General features: G+C 38.5%; 1 protein-coding gene across 1 annotated transcript; it reads left to right on the forward strand.

Annotated features, from left to right (window-relative positions):
* The first annotated feature begins 296 nt into the window (after window positions 1-296).
* SLC5A7 (solute carrier family 5 member 7) lies at window positions 297-21998 on the forward strand. Its single transcript, XM_013954089.2, has 8 exons — window positions 297-474; window positions 5416-5529; window positions 8541-8696; window positions 12948-13096; window positions 17338-17481; window positions 19382-19535; window positions 20368-20585; window positions 21375-21998. The coding sequence occupies exons 1-8, from the start codon at window positions 297-299 to the stop codon at window positions 21996-21998; spliced, it is 1737 nt and encodes a 578-aa protein (XP_013809543.2).
* Window positions 21999-22429: the final 431 nt, after the last annotated feature.

Genomic DNA, 22429 nt, shown 5'->3' on the forward strand with positions numbered 1-22429 from the left:
GTGCATAGGTTTTTCTAGTAAGTGCATAGTTTGTAGCCACAGCATTCATTTTCCATTGTAATTGTTGGCTAGAAGTCCACAGGCATTTTAGTTACTATGTAAACTTAATTTCAATTACTTCTGAAACACTCATGTCATAATTTCAGCAGAATAATCTCTGCAATATTCATCTGCATTTTCTTTATATGCTGACTCAAAAAAGCATCTTACTAGGTTTGTTAAAAGCAGACATATTATTGCATTCTCTCCAGAGGTCTTAATGAAATAGCAATTAAAGAACCAGTCGGGACTTCAACATGCCTTTTCATGTGGAGGGGCTGGTGGCCATAGTTGTATTCTACCTTGCTATCCTGGCAGTTGGGATATGGGCTGCTTGGAAAACCAAGAATACTGGCAGCGAAGGAGATCGCAGTGAAGCTATTATAGTTGGTGGAAGAGACATTGGCTTGCTAGTTGGTGGATTTACAATGACCGGTATGTAAAAATCTCTCTTTTTTTTTCTAGCTTGTCAGTTTTCCATCTGAATGAAAGATAAGCGTAATCTATATTTTGAATAATGCAAAATGGAGGAAAAAATGTATACTTTTGGGGGGTCAATGCTAATGCTACTTAATGAAAAGTCAAATGTAACATTATATAAAAACATCAAATACTTTAAAATTGTGGAGGAAGAGCATATTCTATTTCTTCTTCACTGCTTTCATATTCATCTGTAAATCAGATACGTTTGGGACAGAAGTGGTTTTATATAGATTACTAAGAAATCTAATTCTAAAATAATTATTATTGTTGTTATAGCCATCCAAATGGTGAGTTATTTTTGTTTGATCTGAGTAAACTGAAAGTTTATATGGAAAAAAGATGGGGGGGGGGGCCTGTATCAATTAAGAACAAGTTTTAAAAAGAAAATTGGCATAAATCCAAGCATGTAATTCCACTAACTTCAGCAAACTTGCTTTGCGGATTCTTTTAGCTTCTTTTGCAGAAGTTTGACAAAATAATGCTTACTGTGAATAGAAGTATCAGTAGGAAAAGCCTGGGTGAAGAAAGATTTCATCATTAATTTTATAAACAGTGCAGTCTGTCTGACTCAGAGACACCCTGCAGTGATAGACGACTGTTTGGCCAGTTGAACCAGATGGCTTCCCAGGGTAAACAAGGGGTCCACAATATGACCCAAAATTTCAATTAATGTATGTTCATGTATGTCATTGGATCAAAACCACAGTATAAGAAGAGTGAAATGGCCCACCATTTTTGTTTAAACAAATTAATTTTAGGTAAGCATGCTTCATTTCTTTGGTATTCTAAATACTATTCTGACAAAGCTGCTACAACTCTCAAATTGGATTAATCAGGTTGCATTTATGTTTTGTTGTTTTGTCGCATTCTGGTTTCACAATTATCTAATAAGGAAGAGACACATAAAAACTTGCCCCAAAATTCTGTATTCTTTAATCAAGAGAAATTCACATTCACTTAAAGAGGCATTTTGCCAATTCAAAGACTGAAGATTAGGATATGGAGTAAAGGATGTTTGTCAAAATCAGTTAAGTTTGAATCCAGGCTGACATTCTACTTTCAGCACTTTGCTGTAATGTACTGTGTCATCCATTGGCTACTGAAGCAGTCAGATGTGACTAGATTTTACTGAAGACGAGAGCTGGTTTGACTGTTTTCTGATGAATGAAATGTTTTCAAGAGCACCAAAGCCAGAATGTTTTGCAGAGACTTATTGCTTGCCACAAGACTGTAATTGTTAGTTAGAGAGAGTGAAGAAGAAACAAGACATTCCCTGTGTAAGTGGTTATGACTAACAGCCTTGTCCGTAGAAGACACAACTTTTAGCCTCCTTAATCCTATTTTATAGAAATATACATATATGTGTATATATATATAAATAAATACACACGCACACACACACATATATATATAGTAACAACTGAAGCAAAAGAGAGAATTGAACTGGGGTTTCCTATATTGCAGGCAATTTCTGTAACCCACAGTTCACACCTACACACACTCATCCCATTTCATGCAACCTCTAGAGATGATGTAGTAAATCATCTCTGCGGTAGACTACCAGACAGATCCTAAAACCTTGGTTCAACTAAAACAGTCACAGACTTTATAGTATCAGGATTTACATGCTTGCTCACCTCCGTGCTCCATAAAAACAACTGAAGCTAATTGAGATGATGAGTAAATTCCACTTTCAGTTTCAGTGGACCCACGCCTGGGACACAGTTAGGTGTGCGCATCAGTCTACACAGTCAGGGGTCAGTTTGAGTTTTATCTCAGGGTAATTAGGATACTCAGTTTGTAAAGCCATAGCAAAAAAACTGTGAGTGTTGATCATAATCAGCAATAGTTTTTACTAAATGGTCACACTGACCAAGGGTTTATTTGCTTCTTTAAAAATGATAGGTTTGGGATTTTGTATCTCACAACCATGTCTCCAGAGTTACATGGCTGTTCCAACATAGTCTTTCTGTTTTACAGTTTTAACTGTCTAAATGTAAGCTAATAAGCAAAGCCTACCTGATAAAAGGGAGTATAAACTAGAAAGTTTTAAAGGTCACCAGAGAGTATATTGTATGTATGTATTTGAAGTACTTTTGGTTATGAGATAGGGCCTAATTCTGTCTCTCTTGTCCAAGACGGACATTACCATGTTTCTTGTGTAGTATCTGAAAACAGCAGCAGTTTCTAGGGCTACTTGGGGAAACAAAACTGAGCTCACTCTATAAACTTAAAATCAAATTCAGAGCATAAGCATCATGACTTCACAGGAATGCAAGATTTCTGAGTAATTATAGCTGATTTTCTAAATGGTATCTAAAAGCCTTAAAGTAAGTACACTCCCTGTGAATAATGTCTATGGACATATTTGGGTGCTTAAGAAACAGCTCTATCAACTAGCTACTAAAATGCCTGAACACAATGCCTACTGAAGGCTGAGCATATCAGCAATTATCAAAATAGAAAGATTGAGAAGCCTGAACTGTGGATGGATTACAACAGCTCATATTAAAATGAACTAATGCAGTACCACAATACGTATGCTTTAATTTAGGTGGGCATAGTTAAAATATTGGATTAATTATTAGCATTCCTTAATTTGTGGGATGAAATTCCTAAATGGTATCTGTGACAAGCTTGAGTCTATCCTGATTTCTGTGATTGAGATTAAACCCTAAATTAAGTATTTGAGATGGCATAATCAAAATGATGACAAATACAACCAAAACAGTAATGATCTATTTACATAATTTTCATTTTAGTTGAATGGAGCTATGTATCCTTCCACAAGGAAGAAGAAACATTATCTATATTCTATTTTCTGTAATCACTAGGCCAGGAATTTCATTTTACAGAACTTGATGAGTTTATTCAACGGTTTGAGTGATCAATCAAGGGAATATTTTACAGAGAAGTACCCAAACATCTGATCTGCTGTTATATATTGGTGGACTCTGAGGAGTTTCTGTGTTCCTCATTTGAATTAGGAACAAAATTCAACTGCATACCCTCAATATTTTTCTGATCAATAACATCTTTCAGGGTGTGCTTTAAATGGAAATTGGTATTCTCTGCATGTTTGGGTCCTTCAGAAGGTAGGCAGAGAGAGGATTAGAACAGATTACCACATGAGTGTTTCCACAGATTATTAAATTTGTATTCCTTTTGTCTGATTTAAAAAAAAAATCACCAAAGAAAGATATTACACTAACTTTAAATTGTGGCTTAGCAAACTAAGGATCAGAAAATTAATATCTAAGGATGAAATCCCATTCTATCATATCCCATTATTTCCCTTCTAATGTATTTATTGATGTGAATGTGCATGCTGACTATCCATTCTCTCTCCCCCTACCATCCCCTAAAAAAGCTATGCAGCACCTTCCTAAAGCTCTGGGGTCCTTGTCAGATGTTCCAGAACAGTCTCGTGTATGCAAAAATTGATAAGCATCTATTTTTTATCCCCCAATACAGAAATCAAGTAATCAAAAATGAAAATGAAACTTAAATCTTCCATGCCACCCTACTAACCAATACTTCTGAAACCATGATGCAAGTTAGCATCAGGTTAAAAAAAAAATACCCTTTGGACTACTACGTAATCAAGATGTATCATGATTAAGTGGAAGAGAGTGGTCAGTTAGAGTTCCATGAAAATTATTTAGAAATTTTAAATGAATTTTTGTTCTCCTCCACTTGATTCTCTTAAACACACAGACAAGTTTGCTGCCTACACTGGCTGCTTGGAAAAATCTGAAGAATGTTTAAGGAAAATAAATCTCATACAATTTTGAGTTTTTACACAGAAAGCCTGAGTTACTCTTATCGTATATGTGAAAGCAAAGGCTTCTGAGACAAATTAAAATAGCATCACAAAAATTTGGTACTTGTAGTGATCTGCCCTTGTTCAAATACAGACTCAGTTATGAATTCATAAAAATTACTCATTATACATTAGAGAAAATCAAGAACTATTTGCAAGGAATCTGCAAACTGGAAAAGATAAACTTAATCAAGTAATTTGTTATGAATGATTTTTGCAGATCTAATCACAATACATTTCTGTATTTGAGAATGTCTTTCAGTCATATTGTAGTTCCCAGATTCTCAAATGAAGAAGCTCTCTTTAAGGCAGAGAATCAATTTAAGGGCCTGAGGCTGATATATTAAAAATATTGTTGATTTTTAATGAGATTAAATCTGAACTATTACAGATAGCACAGTTCATTTCTGGAATCTGTGTTCAGGGTGCACAAAAACAGATGTGTCAAAGTTCAAAACTTAAAAATCTGGACAAAACCACTGCAGCACTATATAGAAATGTAACATTTAAGGAACTCGGAGTTTGCTCAATCTGCTTATTGTAGCCACAAAATAAAATTAGATAAGATCTTAAAGACAGGTTTTTTTCATGAAGGTCTTAGTAAAAGATGCATTCATTGCATTCATTACACTGTTGTCTAATCTAAATGCTCTGGGCTTTCCCAACAGGGATGACTTTATCATTGTATATTTATTGTTCTTCTTCAGATCCCCCCTTCCATCTCTCCTTTGACTAATGCAAAGAAAATGATAATGGTTAGTGAGCTGATCTGCTTTGTCCTTGTAAACAAATAGTGCGGCACTCAGCCCTCACATCTTCACCGACTATGCAGAGGCTTAGATGCCTTGGTCATTGTCCGAGTCCATCTGGTTTCTCTTGTCATATGCTTAGGTTATAAATTCTTTGAAGTAAGGATTATTGTTTATAGATGGATGCCCTGCCTGGGACTCATACAGTAATACATATGGTAAAAAATAGCAATATTGTAAGTGACGACAATTTCATTCTAGAAAGTGAGAGAATTTCCTTCTTCGTGTGCCTTAGAGGTTTTTCCACCTCTTCTTTTTCAGCCACCTGGGTTGGAGGAGGTTACATCAATGGGACAGCAGAAGCTGTATATGTCCCAGGCTACGGTCTGGCTTGGGCTCAGGCACCTATCGGATATTCCCTTAGTCTGATCGTAGGTAAGCAAGGAAAAAAAGCTAATAGTCTTTCATCTTAAAAAATTCTGATGACAAGACCATCATCTGAAATGCTGCAACCAGGGTGTGATAAAAGGCCACTGAAGTAAACTGGATTCCTTCTGCTGATAGGCTAGGCTCTGAAAAAGAAAAGCAATGCATGAATAAATCGCTAGAAACTGTTTGTTATCTTAAGTTCCCCAAATGCCTTGACAACACCAGTCAGATTGTTACAACCTCACTAGTGAACTATGGAGACCACAATAAAAAAGTTTTGGGGGTTTTGTAATATATACTCAATTTTATATATTCAGGTTTACTTTAAGTGCCTATATGACCTGGAACATGATAATATCAGGACACTTCAAAATCTTAGACCTCAAGAGTGGCAAATATTCCTGTAGGTTAGGGAAGTGCTTATAACTTACAGATCTCCACAGAGAGTCTAATTAATATGCCTAATTTTATGCAAGAAGTCTATAACAGAACCAGTCTATTGCCCTAAAATTGGATTAACCTTCTTCTTAAATGCAGTATGAAGTTCCAAATCATATGTCAAAATGCAAATACTTAATCCTGCTGTGTGCAGGTTCAGTGTCTAAAATAAAGACAGCATAGCAATTTTCAATGCTGTGCCTCTAATCCCAGAAATGTAGTCTCAGAACTTCCTTATTTTCCTTAAAAGTAATAATAATAAAAAGATTCTCACCATGTCTCAAGCACATGGCGCAGCTCTTAGCAAAACTATTGTGCTGTGAGTCATCATGAATATGCCACAAAGCTATCAGCTGCATCCTCCAGGTTTGTGAACAGATCATGTCCTTAAGGCAAATGCTTATGTAACCACTTAAAAAGAATTTGTTTGTAAAAAACATTTTGCATTTTTCATCTTTTATTAATATGATTGGTGTGTTAGCCTTTCTAGTGATATTTGATTTCTCAGTCTATTTTGAGTCTTTTTTTTCATGTTCCTTCCACTTGTGCAGTCCCTTTGTTTCCTCTTCCAGGTCTTCTTGCCCTTTTTATTTCTTTCTGTACAACTTGGTTTCCCTCATGACTCTTTGCTCCCCCTGGAAATGCTTTCCTACTCCCTGTCTCCTTTTATGCCCTTTCTTCCCAGGCAGTTAACTTCCACATCATGGATATTATTCTCTGGCTTGTGCATGCCAGCTCGAGTTCCATTAGTTGTTCCAATCCCTGAGAGTAACTCTATTTCACATAAGGAAAACAATAATGGTAGATGCCTGCCTGGAGATCAGTTGTTGTCATTGCGAGGTCATGAGGGTCATGATCCGTTGATGTCATTAAGAGGTCATTAGGATCATAGCCACAAGCATCTTCCTGCTTCCTAGCCCCTGTATAACTAGGACACATTAATAATAGCCCCCAAGGGGTTGTGTTAGCCTCTCCCCTCATTTCCAGCTGCTTTTAAAGAAATCCAGACTTCTTCATTGAAATGGTAAGTGTAGGTGACTGCAGAAAAGAGGAAAGTCTGTATTTTGTGACCATATAGCTCGCTGCAGAGCACAGTGAGCAAAGCGTTTCTGTAGTACATGCAGACGGGGAGGAGGGGTTGTTTATCCTTTTTAAAAAAAAAAAAACTAAATCAAAATTAGAAATAAATGGCTAGAAATATTGTTGCTTTAGACTGGAAAGATTTAAGACTGGTTTAATCTCCCTTTTCATTCAATGCTCCACAGTATACGGCTTTTCCTAATTTTTCATGCAGTTTAGTTTTAAAGGTTAGAATAGCTCCTATTTCCTTTGATAGGTGATTTAACTGCCTAATAGAGTATACTACCAGTGGCTTTTTCTTTTTCTCTTTTAATTGTCTTCTATGATGATGATGTAACAACTAGAATAGGAACAGGATTCATGAACAATGCAAGAATAGTAGAAAAATTGCTGGAGGGTTTCTGCGTCCAATCGACCTGTCTAAAGACAGAGTAACATAAGGGGTATAAATGATTTTTGATTGGTAAAGCAGTATCTTCTCTTCAGGGAACTTTATAAAATGGAAAGGTATGAGTGATATGAGGCAAGACAGAGAAATTTGGAAAATGTTCTGTACAATGAATATATCATGTATGTTGTGACAAAGAACCTAATTAAAGGTCACCAAATACTACGCAGTTGATTTTATTAGGAGCTAATTGGTTTCCTAGTTTTATGAGTGTAGCATATATATTACACTTCAGCAGTTTTATTGTAATAGAAGTCTACTTAGTTATAGCCATGAGCAGATCTGAACTATACATTTCAATAGTACTGCTATTTCAGGTTTCCTGAGATATATCCTTTTTTTCTTTCCATACCAGAAGGAATCTAAGAAATTTGAGGATTTTTGCACATATATGTACATATCCAGCCCATATGCCAGCCAGTCAGAGCAGAATTGCAATACATCAGATTTCCTGAACATGCACAGAAAGAAGTGTATGACAAATGTTTAGGGAGCCTGACACCTGCAGAACCAAGAAGGCATCTGACCTACCCAGCAGGTGTAGTAGGACTGATTTAAGCATACATAATAAATCTGAAATGTCCTGCAAGAATAGTGTGGACTATGCCATGTGTGAACTCATATTTCTGAACCAGGAATCCCAGACAGTTTTATGTTTAGAGCAAAAATTAAAAGTCAGACCCATCATCATGCTGGTTTCAGTACTAAGTAAGAACAAAATTAGGTAGAAAGCCATTCCCATAGGCTGATCCAAAATTTGACAAAACTTTAACAGCATTCATAACAGCAGGTCGAGTAAACTGAACCAGACAAAATAAAATAAACTTCTTTTTTCATTATCAGACCGTAGATGTTAATGGTGTGGGTGTGCTTATGTGACTCTGTAGATAGACCTAAGGTAAGAGTTCTTAGAGGATATTTTAATTGTACTTATTTCTTTTAAAAAACAGTAACATATTTTTCTACCTTTAACTTACAATCAGTGTTTTACCCTTTCATGGCAATGCATTTCTCCACTGCAGGTGGTCTCTTACACTGCTTTTCTTTGTAGGTGGTCTGTTTTTTGCAAAACCCATGCGATCCAAAGGCTATGTAACAATGCTAGACCCTTTTCAGCAGCTTTATGGAAAAAGAATGGGAGGGCTACTCTTCATTCCAGCTTTAATGGGAGAAATGTTTTGGGCTGCTGCCATCTTCTCTGCCTTAGGTAAGGAATGAGCAGTATAAATATTAACTTATCACAGGTGGAAAGGATTAAGAAAATCAGAAATGCATAAAAATCATGACTTCAAGTGCTAACCATGCTAGCTAAATGATGCAGAGCATGGCGGGTATCTCAGACCCATGGTACTCAACAGTGAGAACATTGCTCATCTTGGTTGTGCAAAGACAGCTAAGATGTCTATTCATTTTCAGTTACCCAGAAGGGGTCCCTTTTCAAAGCAGCATGAAAAGATTTAACAACAAATTTTCTTTAATTGTAAGGGCGACATGAGTGATTGCAAGTGTTCCTTTTATGTCAAGGCTGACCAAGCTTCTCTTTTCCTATGTAGAGATCACAGCAGCTGGTATTAATTTCTTTTAAAGAGAGGATAGTCGTGTAGCATTATTGTCAATTGCTCTAAATGAAATAATCCTTTGCATATAGGAGACCTAGATAGACAGAACTTTCTATCACACAAATTATAGAAGTAAACCAGATGCTGATCAATAAATTCAAGTATTATTCAATTCTAAATTCCTTTCTACTTGAGAAAAATGGAGAAAATACTTAGGATTCAGGAAAGGATGTAGAGAATTAATGGAACTATGACTCAATAGAAAATCACCCAACTACTCATCCAGTCCTTAAAAAAAAGCAGTTTCCAGGGTTTTTAATTATATTTCAGGCCTAAATTTCACTACTCCTTCAAGAACTGAGAAAGCCCTTGACTTGAAGCACCAGCAGTTGACTTTTACCAGCTAATCATACTTACAGTGCACATGCATGTGGTAATGCTTTCTAACGCAAGCTATTTTAAACAGAAAATAAACTTTGAAGGCACTCTCCAACTGTGTTCTGATGAACTGGAAAGCAATGGGGAGCTTGTTTACCATAATTTCATCACAAAACCCTTAAAGGTCTAAGAACAAACTACATGCTGAGGTGATAGGAGTTGAATAGCTTGAAGAACTCTCTGAGTATTTGGAGTATACTTTCTTTCTGATTGAGGACAAGCTGATCTGTGATATTTCAAAGCAAGTGGTGTGAATGCCTTTCTAGTAGGGTTTATATTAAAAGCTAATAGTTAAAGATAATAAAGGTGACTGAGAGTATCTATTTTAACTGTTCTGTGAATAGACCTAATTATATTTTACCTCCTAATCTGCACACCTATCCTCGCCAATGAAGATTTAATTCCAGTATTCTTCACCAGGTTGTTTATCTTCTTCATGATTCTTTGTTTGGCAGGATTGTAGAAGGGAAAAGCAGGGCTTCCCACATTGCGACAGAGGTCCAAGGCTGTACCCTTTAAACACATGAACCTTGAAGGTCCACTGTACGACAAAATGCCACCTGGCAGCTCTCTGCTGCTCTTGCCAGATCTTCTTTGTCTGTGTGGTTAGGCTACATCCACAAATGCCTACGGGTGCTAAAAGTTATTGCAAGATTTTTCATTTAAATTATTCTGATCAGAGGGTGTGGAATATTTTTAAGTAGGATTTATAAAGACTAACATCACTTAAAATAGCTAATTCATCTAAGACAAATGTATATCCATCCTGATATGTGCTGGAAAGGAAACACAGCAACTCAGGAGGTTTCCAGAGTGCAATGATGATAATTTCCTGACACAGGTGATTGATTAGTTGATGAGGGAAGATGCTCTGCTGGACTTCATACTTGCAAATATGGAAGAACGGGTGAAAGTCGGGTTGCAGTGACCATGAGATGGTAGAGTTTAGGATCCTCAGAGGAGGGAGCTGGGCAAATTGCAGGACTGCAACCCTGGACTTCATGAGAGCAGATCTTGGCCTCTTCAAGGGCCTGCTTGAAAGAACCTCATGGGAAATAGTCCTGACAAGAAGAGGGGTCCAGGAAAACTGGTTGATTTTCAAGGATCACTTCCTCCAAGTTCAAGAATGGTCTGTCCCAAGGAGGAGAAAATCAAGCTACGGCAGCAGGACATCTGCATGGATGAACGAGGACCTCCTGACTAAATTCATACATAAAAGGAAAGTGTACAGAGGGTAGGCAAGTGACCTGGGAGGAATACAGAGGCGCTGTCTGAGTGTGCAGGGATGGAGTTAGGAAGGCCAAAGCCCATCTGGAGCTGAATCCAGCAGCAAATATGAACAGCAACAAGAAGATCTTCTACAGGTGTATCAGCAGCCAAAAGAAGGCTAGGGAGATTGTGGGCCTGATGCTGAATGGGGCAAGTGCCCTGGTGTCAAAGGACATGAAAAAGGCCAATATACTCAATGTTTTCTTTGCCTCAGTCTTCATTGGTAATAGCAGCCTTCAGGAACCCCAGGCCCCTGAGACCACAGGAGAAGTCTGGAGCAATGAAGACTTACCCTTGGTGGAAGAGGATCAGGTTAGGGAACCTGGACATACACAAGTCCACGGGACCTGATGAGATACACATATGAGTGCTGAGGGAGCTGTCCGACGTCATTTCAAGGCTACTCTCCATTATCTTTGAAAGGTTATGGAGATCAAGGGAGGTTCTTGAGGACTGGAAGAAAGCAAATGTCACCCCTGTCTTCAAGAAGAACTTTTGACACTGTCTCCCATAACATCCTCCTAGACAAATTGATGAAGTACAGGCTAGATAAGCAGACTGTGAGATGGATTGAAAAGTGGCTGAAATGCCAGGCTCAGAGGGTTGTGATCAGGGGCATGAAGTCCAGATGGAGGCCAGTCACTAGTGGCATACCCCCAGGGGCAATACTGGGGCCAATACTGTGTAACATCTTCATTAATGACCTGGATGATGGGACCGAGTGCACCCTCAGCAAGTTTGCAGATGTTGCAAAACTGGGAGGGGTGGCTGATACACCAGAGGGCTGTGCTGCCATTCACAGGGACCTCCACAGGTTGGAGAAATGGGCTGGCAGGAACCTCATGAAGTTCAAAAAAGGAAGTGCCAAGTCCTGCACCTAGGGAGGAATAACCGCATGTACCAGTACAGGCTGGGCGCTAACCAGTTGTAAAGCAGTTTTGCAGAAAGGGCCCTGGGGGTCCTTGTGTACAACAGGTGGAACAGGAGCCAGCAATGTGCCCTTGCAGCAAAGGACAGCAGCATCCTAGGCTGCAGAAGACAGAATGTAGTCAGCAAGTGAAGGGAGGTGATCTTTCCCCTCTACTCCACACTGGTGAAGCCATATCTGGAGCACTGTATCCAGTGCTGGACTCCTCAGTACAAGAGAGATATGGATATACTGCCCAGTGACAGAACAAGAGGCAATGGTCACAAACTGAAATACAAGAAATTCTGTTTAAAACTAAGAAAAAACTTTTTTACTGTGAATATGGTCAAACATGGGAACAGGTTGCCCAGAGAGGTTGTGGAATCATTGTGGCATCTCCATCCTGGAGACATTCCAGGCCCAACTGAGCAACCCATTCTAGCTGACCCTGCTTGGAGCATACAGGTTCGATTAGATGATCCCCAGAGCTCCCTTCCAACCTCAGCAATTCTGTGATTCTGCAATTCTATCAGCTGTTCTGTGGATACTAACTCAGCAACTGAACATTGCGGTTTCTTTTCTATAAATGAAATCTGCTTCATCATGTTTGAAGAAGTGCTAGGTTTCTAGACTGACAATGGAAGATGGATTCTCCAATTTGCAAAGAAACCACTTTGTCCCATGTAAACGATTCAAGGGCACTTTAGAGAGGAGAGTGGACAATTCTCCCTGTACAGCTGATGGCTGCTGTACCCTAGACAAAAGGGGCTAGTTCAGAGCATAGGCAAGATATGAAAGAGTGTGATGGTATGTTGAAGCAGAACTGCCTTGGGCCCAATCCTCTACTGCAATGGTACATTTGCTCCCATGCATCTGTAACTTGGCCAGGGAGGCTTCAGTTGTGTATGCATGGCTTCTTTTCACCAATATACCTGAACCAAAGGGCAGAACATGAGACACTAGTCATTGCAGAGGTTAAACAGTGCAAGGGAAGACTGGTGGGAGCCTTCCCTCCTACTTTTTGTAAGAATTTGCGAAATGGCAGACTCTAAACTTAGAACAACAGGAGCTTTCCTTTTCCTGCTCCCTTCAAAGGTGCAGATGGAGCGTGGTGAAGATAGAGAGGGCTATACCTCCATGCTGTCACCATATATCAGACTGCATAGCAGACCAGCACCTGTATATGCAGATTCTCCCTGAAGTGATTTGCTTCACAGAAATGAAACAAAGGTGAGCGTTGTGGTCAGACATACAGTGACATACAGTGTTTTGTTTTTCCCCATAGGTGCCACTATAAGTGTGATCATTGACATTAATATCAATATTTCGGTCATTATTTCTGCCCTGATTGCAACTATGTACACTCTTGTGGGTGGGCTTTATTCTGTGGCCTACACGGATGTAGTCCAGCTCTTCTGCATCTTCCTGGGTCTGGTGAGTTTGACTTTTTTTTACCTTTCTTTGTTGAGGCATAGGGGATTTTGCCCTAAGCATTATGACAAATGCTGAGACCTAGTACTTACAGCTTAGATTTTGAACTATATCTACATTGAAAGGGAGAAGAAGGAATATCTCCAGTCAAAGAGCAACAACTTTATGGAGTCTGCATTTACATCAGTCTACAGCCCATACTTTGACTGCAATGCTGACAAGAGGCCTAATTCTTTGTGGGTTTTTTTAACCAGTCTGATAGTGCAAACAGTCTTGTAATTTCCCTGCTGGGTATAAATCTAACTTAGGATAGGACTGGAGCTGGCTCCATCACTATCTGTCCCTGAGACTGTGGCACAGACACTGGGAGGAGACATCAAAGGCAGAGAGCAGCAAGGAAAGCAGTCCAGAAATACTGGAATTGGAACTGGAGAGCTGAAACACCCTCCCACTTCTGTAGGTGTACCACCTACCTATGGCAGCTAGGTTAACCTCCTGTTTTAAATCACCTTCTTGATTTTTCCCTCATTTCCCTCCACCTGTCATGGAGACCATAGCCTGGAGAGCCTTACCAGATGACCCTGCTGTTTGAATACGGTGGTACGAATATCATCTCATCAGCAGTTAATGATATGCTATTGGGTGGCCTTTTGTTTTTTTACTGCTGTTCTTTAAGGCCTACTTTGAAAAACATTAATGCAAAAGATCTCTGGGGTTGAACCATAGGGGCGCAATGAAAGGAGCCACTGCCTTTGTTTGCTAGTACCAGTAATAAATAGTTGCAGGTGTGCAGGGATCTGAGACATGCAGAAATAAAAGGGGTGGCTGAAGGTAAAGGAACTGAATGGCACCTTGGGGAACCAGAGTTGTTTCTCTGCTTTCAATAGAGTTCTTGTGCAGCTCTGGGGAAATTGCTTCAGCCAGAGCTTGCACACAGGTGGTCACTAACCATGTGTGAGTCCTCACTCTGTGGCTTCCTACAGTGAGGCCTGTTGCCTTATTTACAGAAATGCTAAGCATTCCCAGTTGTAACTGACTTCATCAGAATCGTGCTAAATGCTCTGAAAAAGCAAATCCAAGTTCCAGCTGGCCACCTCAATTGAGTAGTTACTCCAGATATTATTCACTAATACCTTTGCTCTTCATGTGCACAGTGGGGAAAATACTATTCCTTTCCCTAAATTGTCTGTTAATATCTGTGAACCATTCAGTTTCCACAAATGATGTGCATTACAGAAATTCCCAAAATAAAAAATAAATACCTATGTGGAAAAATCAAAATACAGAAATGCTTTTCCAATGAGGATCACTCATGCACTGCATAAGGCCCTAATCCTGTGGGAAGAATAATGTGTGATCCTGTAATGAAAGGCAACATGAACCTGACAGGGAGGGGGAGGCCAATGAAGGTTGCATAGCAGTCTTTGGAATGCTTGTTTTTGTGGCTTTAATGGTGTTCTTTTAATTCAGGTCGAGCTCTTTATGTAATTTCCCATTTAAAATAAACAACAATAATGTCATGTAGAAGGAACCATTTTTATAACCTCCTGGGGTTTCAGCCCATCAGTGGGGCTGCAAGCTTTACATAGCAGTCCTCTGTATAGCAGAGGTCCATAGCAGAGGTCATGCTCTAGGTGGAGTGGTTTTAGATGAGATGGGAGACTTCCACAGTGGGTGTCACAGCAGAAGATATCACAGGCTCAACTATCCTGGTTGCCAATCCGGACTCTTGAAGCGGTTTTTATTCCCTTCGGCGCAGACCCTTGCTGCTCTTCCCTCTTATGTCTGTTCCTCTCCTACTCCTTACTCTCCCTATATTCTTGCTCTTATCATCTCTGATCCCCATTGTGGCTCCTCATTTCAGCCACATCCTCTTCCTCACCTCTCCATACGTCTCCCAATGCAGCCTGCCTGCCTACTATCTGCTATCCAGCTTCCCTGGCTTTATCTTTACAACCCCACGTAGTCTCTCTCCTTTCCTCCTCACCTTCCTTTATCACATCTGCAATTCTCAGCTCCAGTCTCTGTCTTAATCTTGCCCAGTGAGTCCTCTGACCCTGCACTAAATTTCCGCACTATTTACTGATCTTCTCCTCAGTTGTATTATTAATTCCCAGTTGTAAACTCTTTGCCCACCATGCATAAGTCCTCTTCTCTGGCTTCAAATCCCATGAGTCTCAGTTCCTCCTGGCTACCTGTTACTTCTGCCTCTGAGCCTCATGTCCTTGGTTTCTTTTCCCAAAATGTAGTCCCAATTTCTCCTTCAACTTCACGAACCTTGGTTTTATTTGCTCTGCATTCAAAACAGCAAATTTGCTACTCCACTTGGAAAGGGCTCAAAGAGGAAACTGGGCAAGAGAAGGAGGGAATTTGGGACTATGTCTATATTAGCAAATTAAATAGTGCGAAGGTAAAAACAAAAGATCATCCACACTGTTTAATTATTAACATAGTTCTGGCACTGTTTTGGCCCATGCCAACTAATACTTTCCCAGATAATTCCCATGCTCAGTTCAGGGCCTAGCCAGGGAGGATTCCCAACAAGTAGGGGATGCAGCCATCTATTTTGGCAGGAAAAGGGAGTCTAGCTGCAGGGACATAAGCTATGACATGTCAGTGAGCTGCAGGGCCAGAGTATAGGTCTTGACTTGTTTTATGACTAATGCAGAGATAGTCCCTGAGACCACAAAGAACTAGGTTGCTGTCAGGAGCCTGAGCAGATTACAAAAGCTCATAATGCATTTGCAATATAGTCCCTATTAAAACCTGGGCTGTGGCATGCAGGCTGCAGATGGACTCTATAGAAATTGACTTTCCTAAAATTCTCATCTGAGTATGTGCAAACTGCTGTTCTTCAGAAGTTTATCACTTGGACAAATTTTAGATTTGAGAGCAAGAAATCTCTTTAGATTTGATAAGCAAGAAAAAAAATCCATTTCACATCCTTCTTTCCTGCAAATTTTTCAACAAAAAGAGTGTTAACATCCTTTCATTTTGACAAGATATACTTTTTTTTCCCCTCAAAATGTCTTGGAGATGGTTGAGACATTTTGGTGATATTTCCCAGAAAAGCCCAAGCAGACACCAACCAGGGAAAAATTATGCCCATGTCTTAAACTGGCAAAGTTTAATACATAAATGAAAATGGAATCCAACTGTATTTGATAAATAACCTGAATAATAAGCAGTGCTGCCAAACATAGCAAGAATTCATATATTCTTCATATAGTGTTGCAATAATTGTGCAACAAAATAGAGGGAAATGTGTGATTTATCCACTCTTTGCTGCTAACCCCAAACACTTAAATGTGATCATTTGGATTATGGTAGTCTGCATGTTTTTGGATACCATTGGAGGCTTAAAAGTGTGCTAGAAATGGTGTATTCCATACAGCACAAACCCTGGTTTTCATCTCAGTAGAATCTATGCAGAATCTAACCTGGGAGAGTTGACAACTTACTCCATTCTGAAATGAGCTAGAAGGTAAAATAGCATCCATGCTCAAAAAGTCAGTGGGTGAAGGAAACCCACCTTCTGGCAGAAACTTTCTCTGGGAAGGTTTTCTCAGTTGATCTTTTGGCCCCGATCAAAAAGCAAGAGACTCAAAATAGTCCACAGCCCAGAGTGGGAGTGTTCTCTAGATAGAAAGTGCTGTAGCACTGAGCTGCCGGAGCAAGAGAGATGGGGATTCACCTACAGCACCTCTCTCCTGTCACCATATAGTTTTGTGTTGAATTAAAACCCTTTCCCAAGCATTTGGGTGTGTTTTTGATGTCTCATTCTTGTTTACTGGCAAATCCTGGCATTATTGCACAAGTTTACTTGTAGACATTTCTCTACAGTACGGTCCAGGAGAGGGTGTAAAGAATACCCATGGAGTATAGGGAAGATGTAGGGAAGATGTATAAATGTGTCTTTCCTGCTGATAGTATGATTGGTTTCTTTTTCCTAAAGCTTTCAAAAGTTTGGGAAACACTGATTTACACTGATTAATTCTCATACCCGCACTCTCCAAAACTTTACCTTGGAGATGAGAGGTAAGCTATCGATTACCATTATCATTATCCATTATCTCTGGATTTTAGAGTTGTTTCACTGGCACATAACTTGACTATTCTGCAATTCAACTTTGCATTTGATCTGTAGCTTACTAGAAGAAAAACAGACCAATGTTAATATTATAATTTCATGAGTTTAACGTGCCTTGTTTAGACCTCAATGAAGCATTACTCTTTGGTTACAGTGGATCAGCGTACCTTTTGCAATGTCGCATCCTGCAGTGACAGACATTGGGCTCACGGCTGTGCACCAGGTGCACCAAGCACCTTGGCTTGGATCTATTAACTCACTTGACATTTACACATGGCTGGACAATTTCCTTTTGCTGGTAAGTGATGGCTTGTACGAAGGAATGAAGCGTTTAAGAACTCATACTGTGTTACTGGAACATCTGAAAGAAGTAGAGTCTACTTAAGTGTTTCCAGCAAACTGAAAACTTTTAGCCTCTTGATGCCTGCTAAATATTTCTGGGCATATGAATGATTTTAGTGAAACATCAGAATATTGTAGCGCAGCTGTCAGAGTCAGCGTCACCAGTAATGCAATTTAAATATCATCAGGCTGAAAGAGTTGACTTATGCTAAAACTAATTAAAATTGTGTGGCTAATACCTAACTGATGTCATTTTTGGCAAAGAAATATATGTATTGCAGGAGGAAATGCATAAGTTTATACAAGTGATTAAATATGCCTTAATTATAGGAATTATAATTATAGGAAAAAGCTTTGCGAAGATGGATGGATGAATTCATACATACACACGTGCCAGAATGAGCTGAGAGCTTTCATTATTTAAAATCTATGTATTGCACATGGGACTGGTGGTTATTAAGTACTTTCCATTAGAAAATCTACCACATGTACAAACATTTTCCGTTCCCAGTGCCCCTGAGCAATTCTACACTGTTTTTATTGTCATATTCTAGTCTGGGATTTCTTTCTTTTTTAAAAGTAATTTCAGCCAAAAATCTTCAGAGTTTTGTGATGATTGAGCTAGGAAAATATATTGTTTCATCCAGCTTAGGTTTTGTAGAGATACTCAAAGATCCAAATTATGACACTAGCTCAAATAGCTAAATTTGATTTGGTAAAATTACAGTTTCATTTCTGCCTATGACCAAATGAATTCTCTGATGATGCCAAATTATGACATATTTTCTTTTCACTCTGCTTGTTTCTTTATAGATCGAGAAATTTACACATATTTAGAAAGCTTTATTAAAGGAATATTATTAAGATTGCAAAGGAAAATACTCATAAATAGCATGTCAAAATCAGAGTTGCTTGTGCAACATTAATTTGGTCCCTGCATGAGCATGAAACACATATGAAACACCTGTATACACACTATTAGATCCATATGCCTCCTGCCTCATTCAGCATGTAGAACTGGACAGTGCACATTTAGGGAGAAATTAGTCTATTCACTGTTTTCTTTCCACGCTATTTAGTCATAAGTCCTTCTTTTACTTACTGGAGACTATTCAAATCCTGCTCTGAAGATGAAATTGTTACCACTTGGTTTTTCAGCCTTCTATAATACTTTTTTGTGTCATATTTTGTAGATATAATTTTAACTCTAGCAGGATCTTCTCTTATATACCCAACCTAAAAGAAAGGTTGCCACCATAAAAGAAAACTTTGGTTTACATCTTTGAACTTACTTTGTATTGGTATCATACTTGATTGAGAATGTGGGAGAATAATTTTTCAGGTTCTTGTGTTAAATGTTTATAGAACATGTTGCCATGTTTAGATGGCCACAAGAATTCGTGAAGGAAGATAAAAACCTTGCTTTCAAATCCTATCAGTGACTAAACTGATTGGGGTGGGAGGAGGGTACTGAAGGCCAGATTCTCCAAGTATGAGATATGGTAGTAGTATTTTATGACTTTCTGTAAGACTTTTTCAAATATTTATGCAGCTCAGAATGCTTTGGGATTACAGGCATTACACATGTGCAAAGTATTGATGCTAATTGTACAAAGGGATAACCTGTCTAAAAGAGTGGAATTTAACTGAACTTGAGAAATCCTAACATTATTTGTGAGAATGAAAGTTACAGCTATTATTGACTGACTGACATTCAATAAATAAAAGAGCAGCAAATGGGGAGAGGAGCATATTCAAGTGATGCTTCTATGTGCTAACTGTATGATAGCTGACTGTATAGCAAAGAAATCCACTGTCAGCCCCCAGTGACGGGATGCTGCCCATTGTGTTTGCAGACATTAGGAGGAATCCCATGGCAAGCATATTTTCAGCGAGTTCTTTCTTCATCTTCTGCCACATATGCTCAAGTTCTGTCGTTTCTGGCTGCTTTCGGCTGCCTTGTGATGGCTCTTCCTGCAATACTCATTGGTGCGATTGGAGCATCCACAGGTAAACAATTAAATATAAATATTTAAATAAATGTGTGAAAAATCCACAAAGCTTACGGTAGATAAAATCTAGCCAGGTAACACCATTAATCAACTCCTGACTTGTTAAATGGGAGACCACACCAAAAAAAATATATTATGAAATGTTTTTCCAAGGCAAATTGTTCCTATCCCAGTTGCTGAGATGAAATTATTTTGCATGTGCAAGGTACCTACAAATGTAATATTTCTATTAATGTTTTGAGTTATATCCTGGTACTATCATTTGGTCATAACAATAATAACTGCAAAAACTGTGTATGTATTGTAGTTGTTTCAGGGATGCCATTTATCAAGGATTTCTCATCTTAACCACAATATCCTTGTCAGCTTCTTTGTCATAGTGAGAGTGATCTCCATCACAATGACCATATAGCTAAACTGTAGAAGCCATTTTATATTAGAAATGCTTGACATATAGCTCTGAGCTCTAAGTCTGTAATTCAAGAGAGTTGTTAAACACATCCCAGACCAACATGGATCCCAGGCTTGTTTTATTGAGGAAAATGATATTTACAAGTAATGCAAACTTTTAATTTTAAAATTCCTGCTGGATAACCACTTGCTGTGGTCAGATTTAGCTTAGAGATGAGAAAAATGATGAGCAGAATTAAATCTGCCTAACAGAAATCAGTGGGACAATGCCTCCCTGAAATGTCAGTCACTCCGCCTTAGCAATGATTTGGATTGGTCATTGAATGGGAGTGAAAATATGACAATGTGAATAGTTCATTATACATGAAGTCAGGGTATATTGTAACTAACGATTCAACGTATTGATGTCCATATTGCAGCCTGGAACGAGACTGAGTATGGTCTTCCTGATCCCATGACTAAAAAAGAAGCAGATATGATTTTACCAATTGTGCTTCAGTATCTTTGTCCAGTCTATATCTCTTTTTTTGGCCTGGGTGCTGTATCTGCTGCCGTGATGTCGTCAGCCGACTCTTCGATTTTATCAGCAAGTTCTATGTTTGCTCGGAACATTTACCAGCTCTCATTTCGGCAAAATGTGAGATTACATTTTCATTTTTTTCACTTTTAGAGAAAATCTTAGGTGACACCTTAACTAGATGAAGCATAGACTGTCATTGCATACTGAAACATCTCTTCTGTGTTCCTGTCTCTGACTAGAAAAAGTATAGCATTTCTTTCCTAACAGTATGCTGAACAAACTGAAAGCCATAAAAATATTTATGGTTGTGACTGACCATAAGTGAAGAAGATATATTAGGGAGACTGCTTTCAAGTGTTTTCATGGCACTGCAATGTATCCAGACAGTTCCCAACTATTGCTGTTACCATAAGTTTTACTTAAATCCTTAATGAAATGAGACATCTTTCTGAATTATTGATTTATCAGGAAATCAACTGACACACAAGAAATGCACAGAATGGACTAGTAAGTGGACGTTCTTCTCAGGAAGAGAGAGATTCTGAAACTGATAGTGTTTTTCTGTTGATCCATATTATACTTATTTTTTAAAAATTTATTTCTACCACTCTGTCTTTGTTTTTTCCTTGCCATGCTATCAAACTTTTCCTTATGCTTAAAGATTAAGGACTTTGGGAATAGCAATCATAACCTTTGATTTTTTTTTCCTCTGTGTTTGAGTTAGATATAGAGACAGAGATGGAGATATTACTTTGTAAATTATTATTAAATATGTCATGCAAAATTTCCTTTGACAATGTAGTATCCAATATAGACTATGTTCACAAAAGAAGGCATATATATATATATATATATACATATATATATATATATATAAACAAACCTAACACTGCACTCTTTTTGCAGGCCTCGGACAGGGAAATCGTGTGGGTCATGAGGATCACTGTTTTTCTGTTTGGAGCCTCAGCAACAGCAATGGCATTGCTAGCTTCATCTGTGTATGGCCTGTGGTACCTCAGCTCTGATCTTGTTTATATCATCATATTCCCTCAGCTCCTGTGTGTGTTATTTATTAAAGGAACCAACACCTATGGTGCCATTGCAGGATATTTATTTGGCCTTGTTCTCAGAATAACTGGAGGGGAACCGTACCTGTACCTTCAGCCCTTGATCTACTATCCTGGCTGCTATCCAGATGAAAATAATATCTATATCCAGCGATTCCCATTTAAAACACTTGCGATGCTTACCTCCTTCTTTACTAATATTATAGTCTCCTACTTAGCAAAATACTTATTTGAAAGTGGGACTTTGCCACCAAAACTGGACTTCCTTGATGCTGTTGTTGCGAGGTACAGTAGAGAACACATGGACAAAGCAACTCTTGTAAAAAGTGACAATATTGTATTAAATGAACTTGCACCTGTGAATCCACGGCACAGTCTAACTTTGAGCTCAACTTTCACAAACAAGGAAGCCTTCAATTATGTTGATTCGAGTCCAGAACTGTCCAACACTGAAGATAATTAAAAAGTCTGGTATCCACAGACAAAGCAGTGCAAAACAGGATATCCTACAAAGAATAGTAAGAGACATTTTATCAGAAGAAAAGCAAGAATTGGGAATAAATTGCCACTGCACAATTCTTTAAGATGGTTCTAGGAACAGGAGCATCCCATGGAAGAAACTGTTTTGTGTTATTATCTAACACATTGGATTAGATCATAGAGTATTTATCAAAAGATACACTCAGACCCCATTCTTTCCACCCAGAACTATATACCATAAAATTTTAAAAATATTTAAAACTGAAAATATAAGTAACAGAAAAGTGCAACTGTTATTTAACTAGGATATTATGTGAAGAGATTATAATACAGTCACTCTGAAATACTATCAGTCAACATTTTATTGGCATTAAGTGAAAATATATTGTCACAGCTATAAGTGATTTATTACAA

Source organism: Apteryx mantelli, chromosome 1, assembly GCF_036417845.1.
Source record: "Apteryx mantelli isolate bAptMan1 chromosome 1, bAptMan1.hap1, whole genome shotgun sequence".
Classification (NCBI taxonomy): domain Eukaryota; kingdom Metazoa; phylum Chordata; class Aves; order Apterygiformes; family Apterygidae; genus Apteryx; species Apteryx mantelli.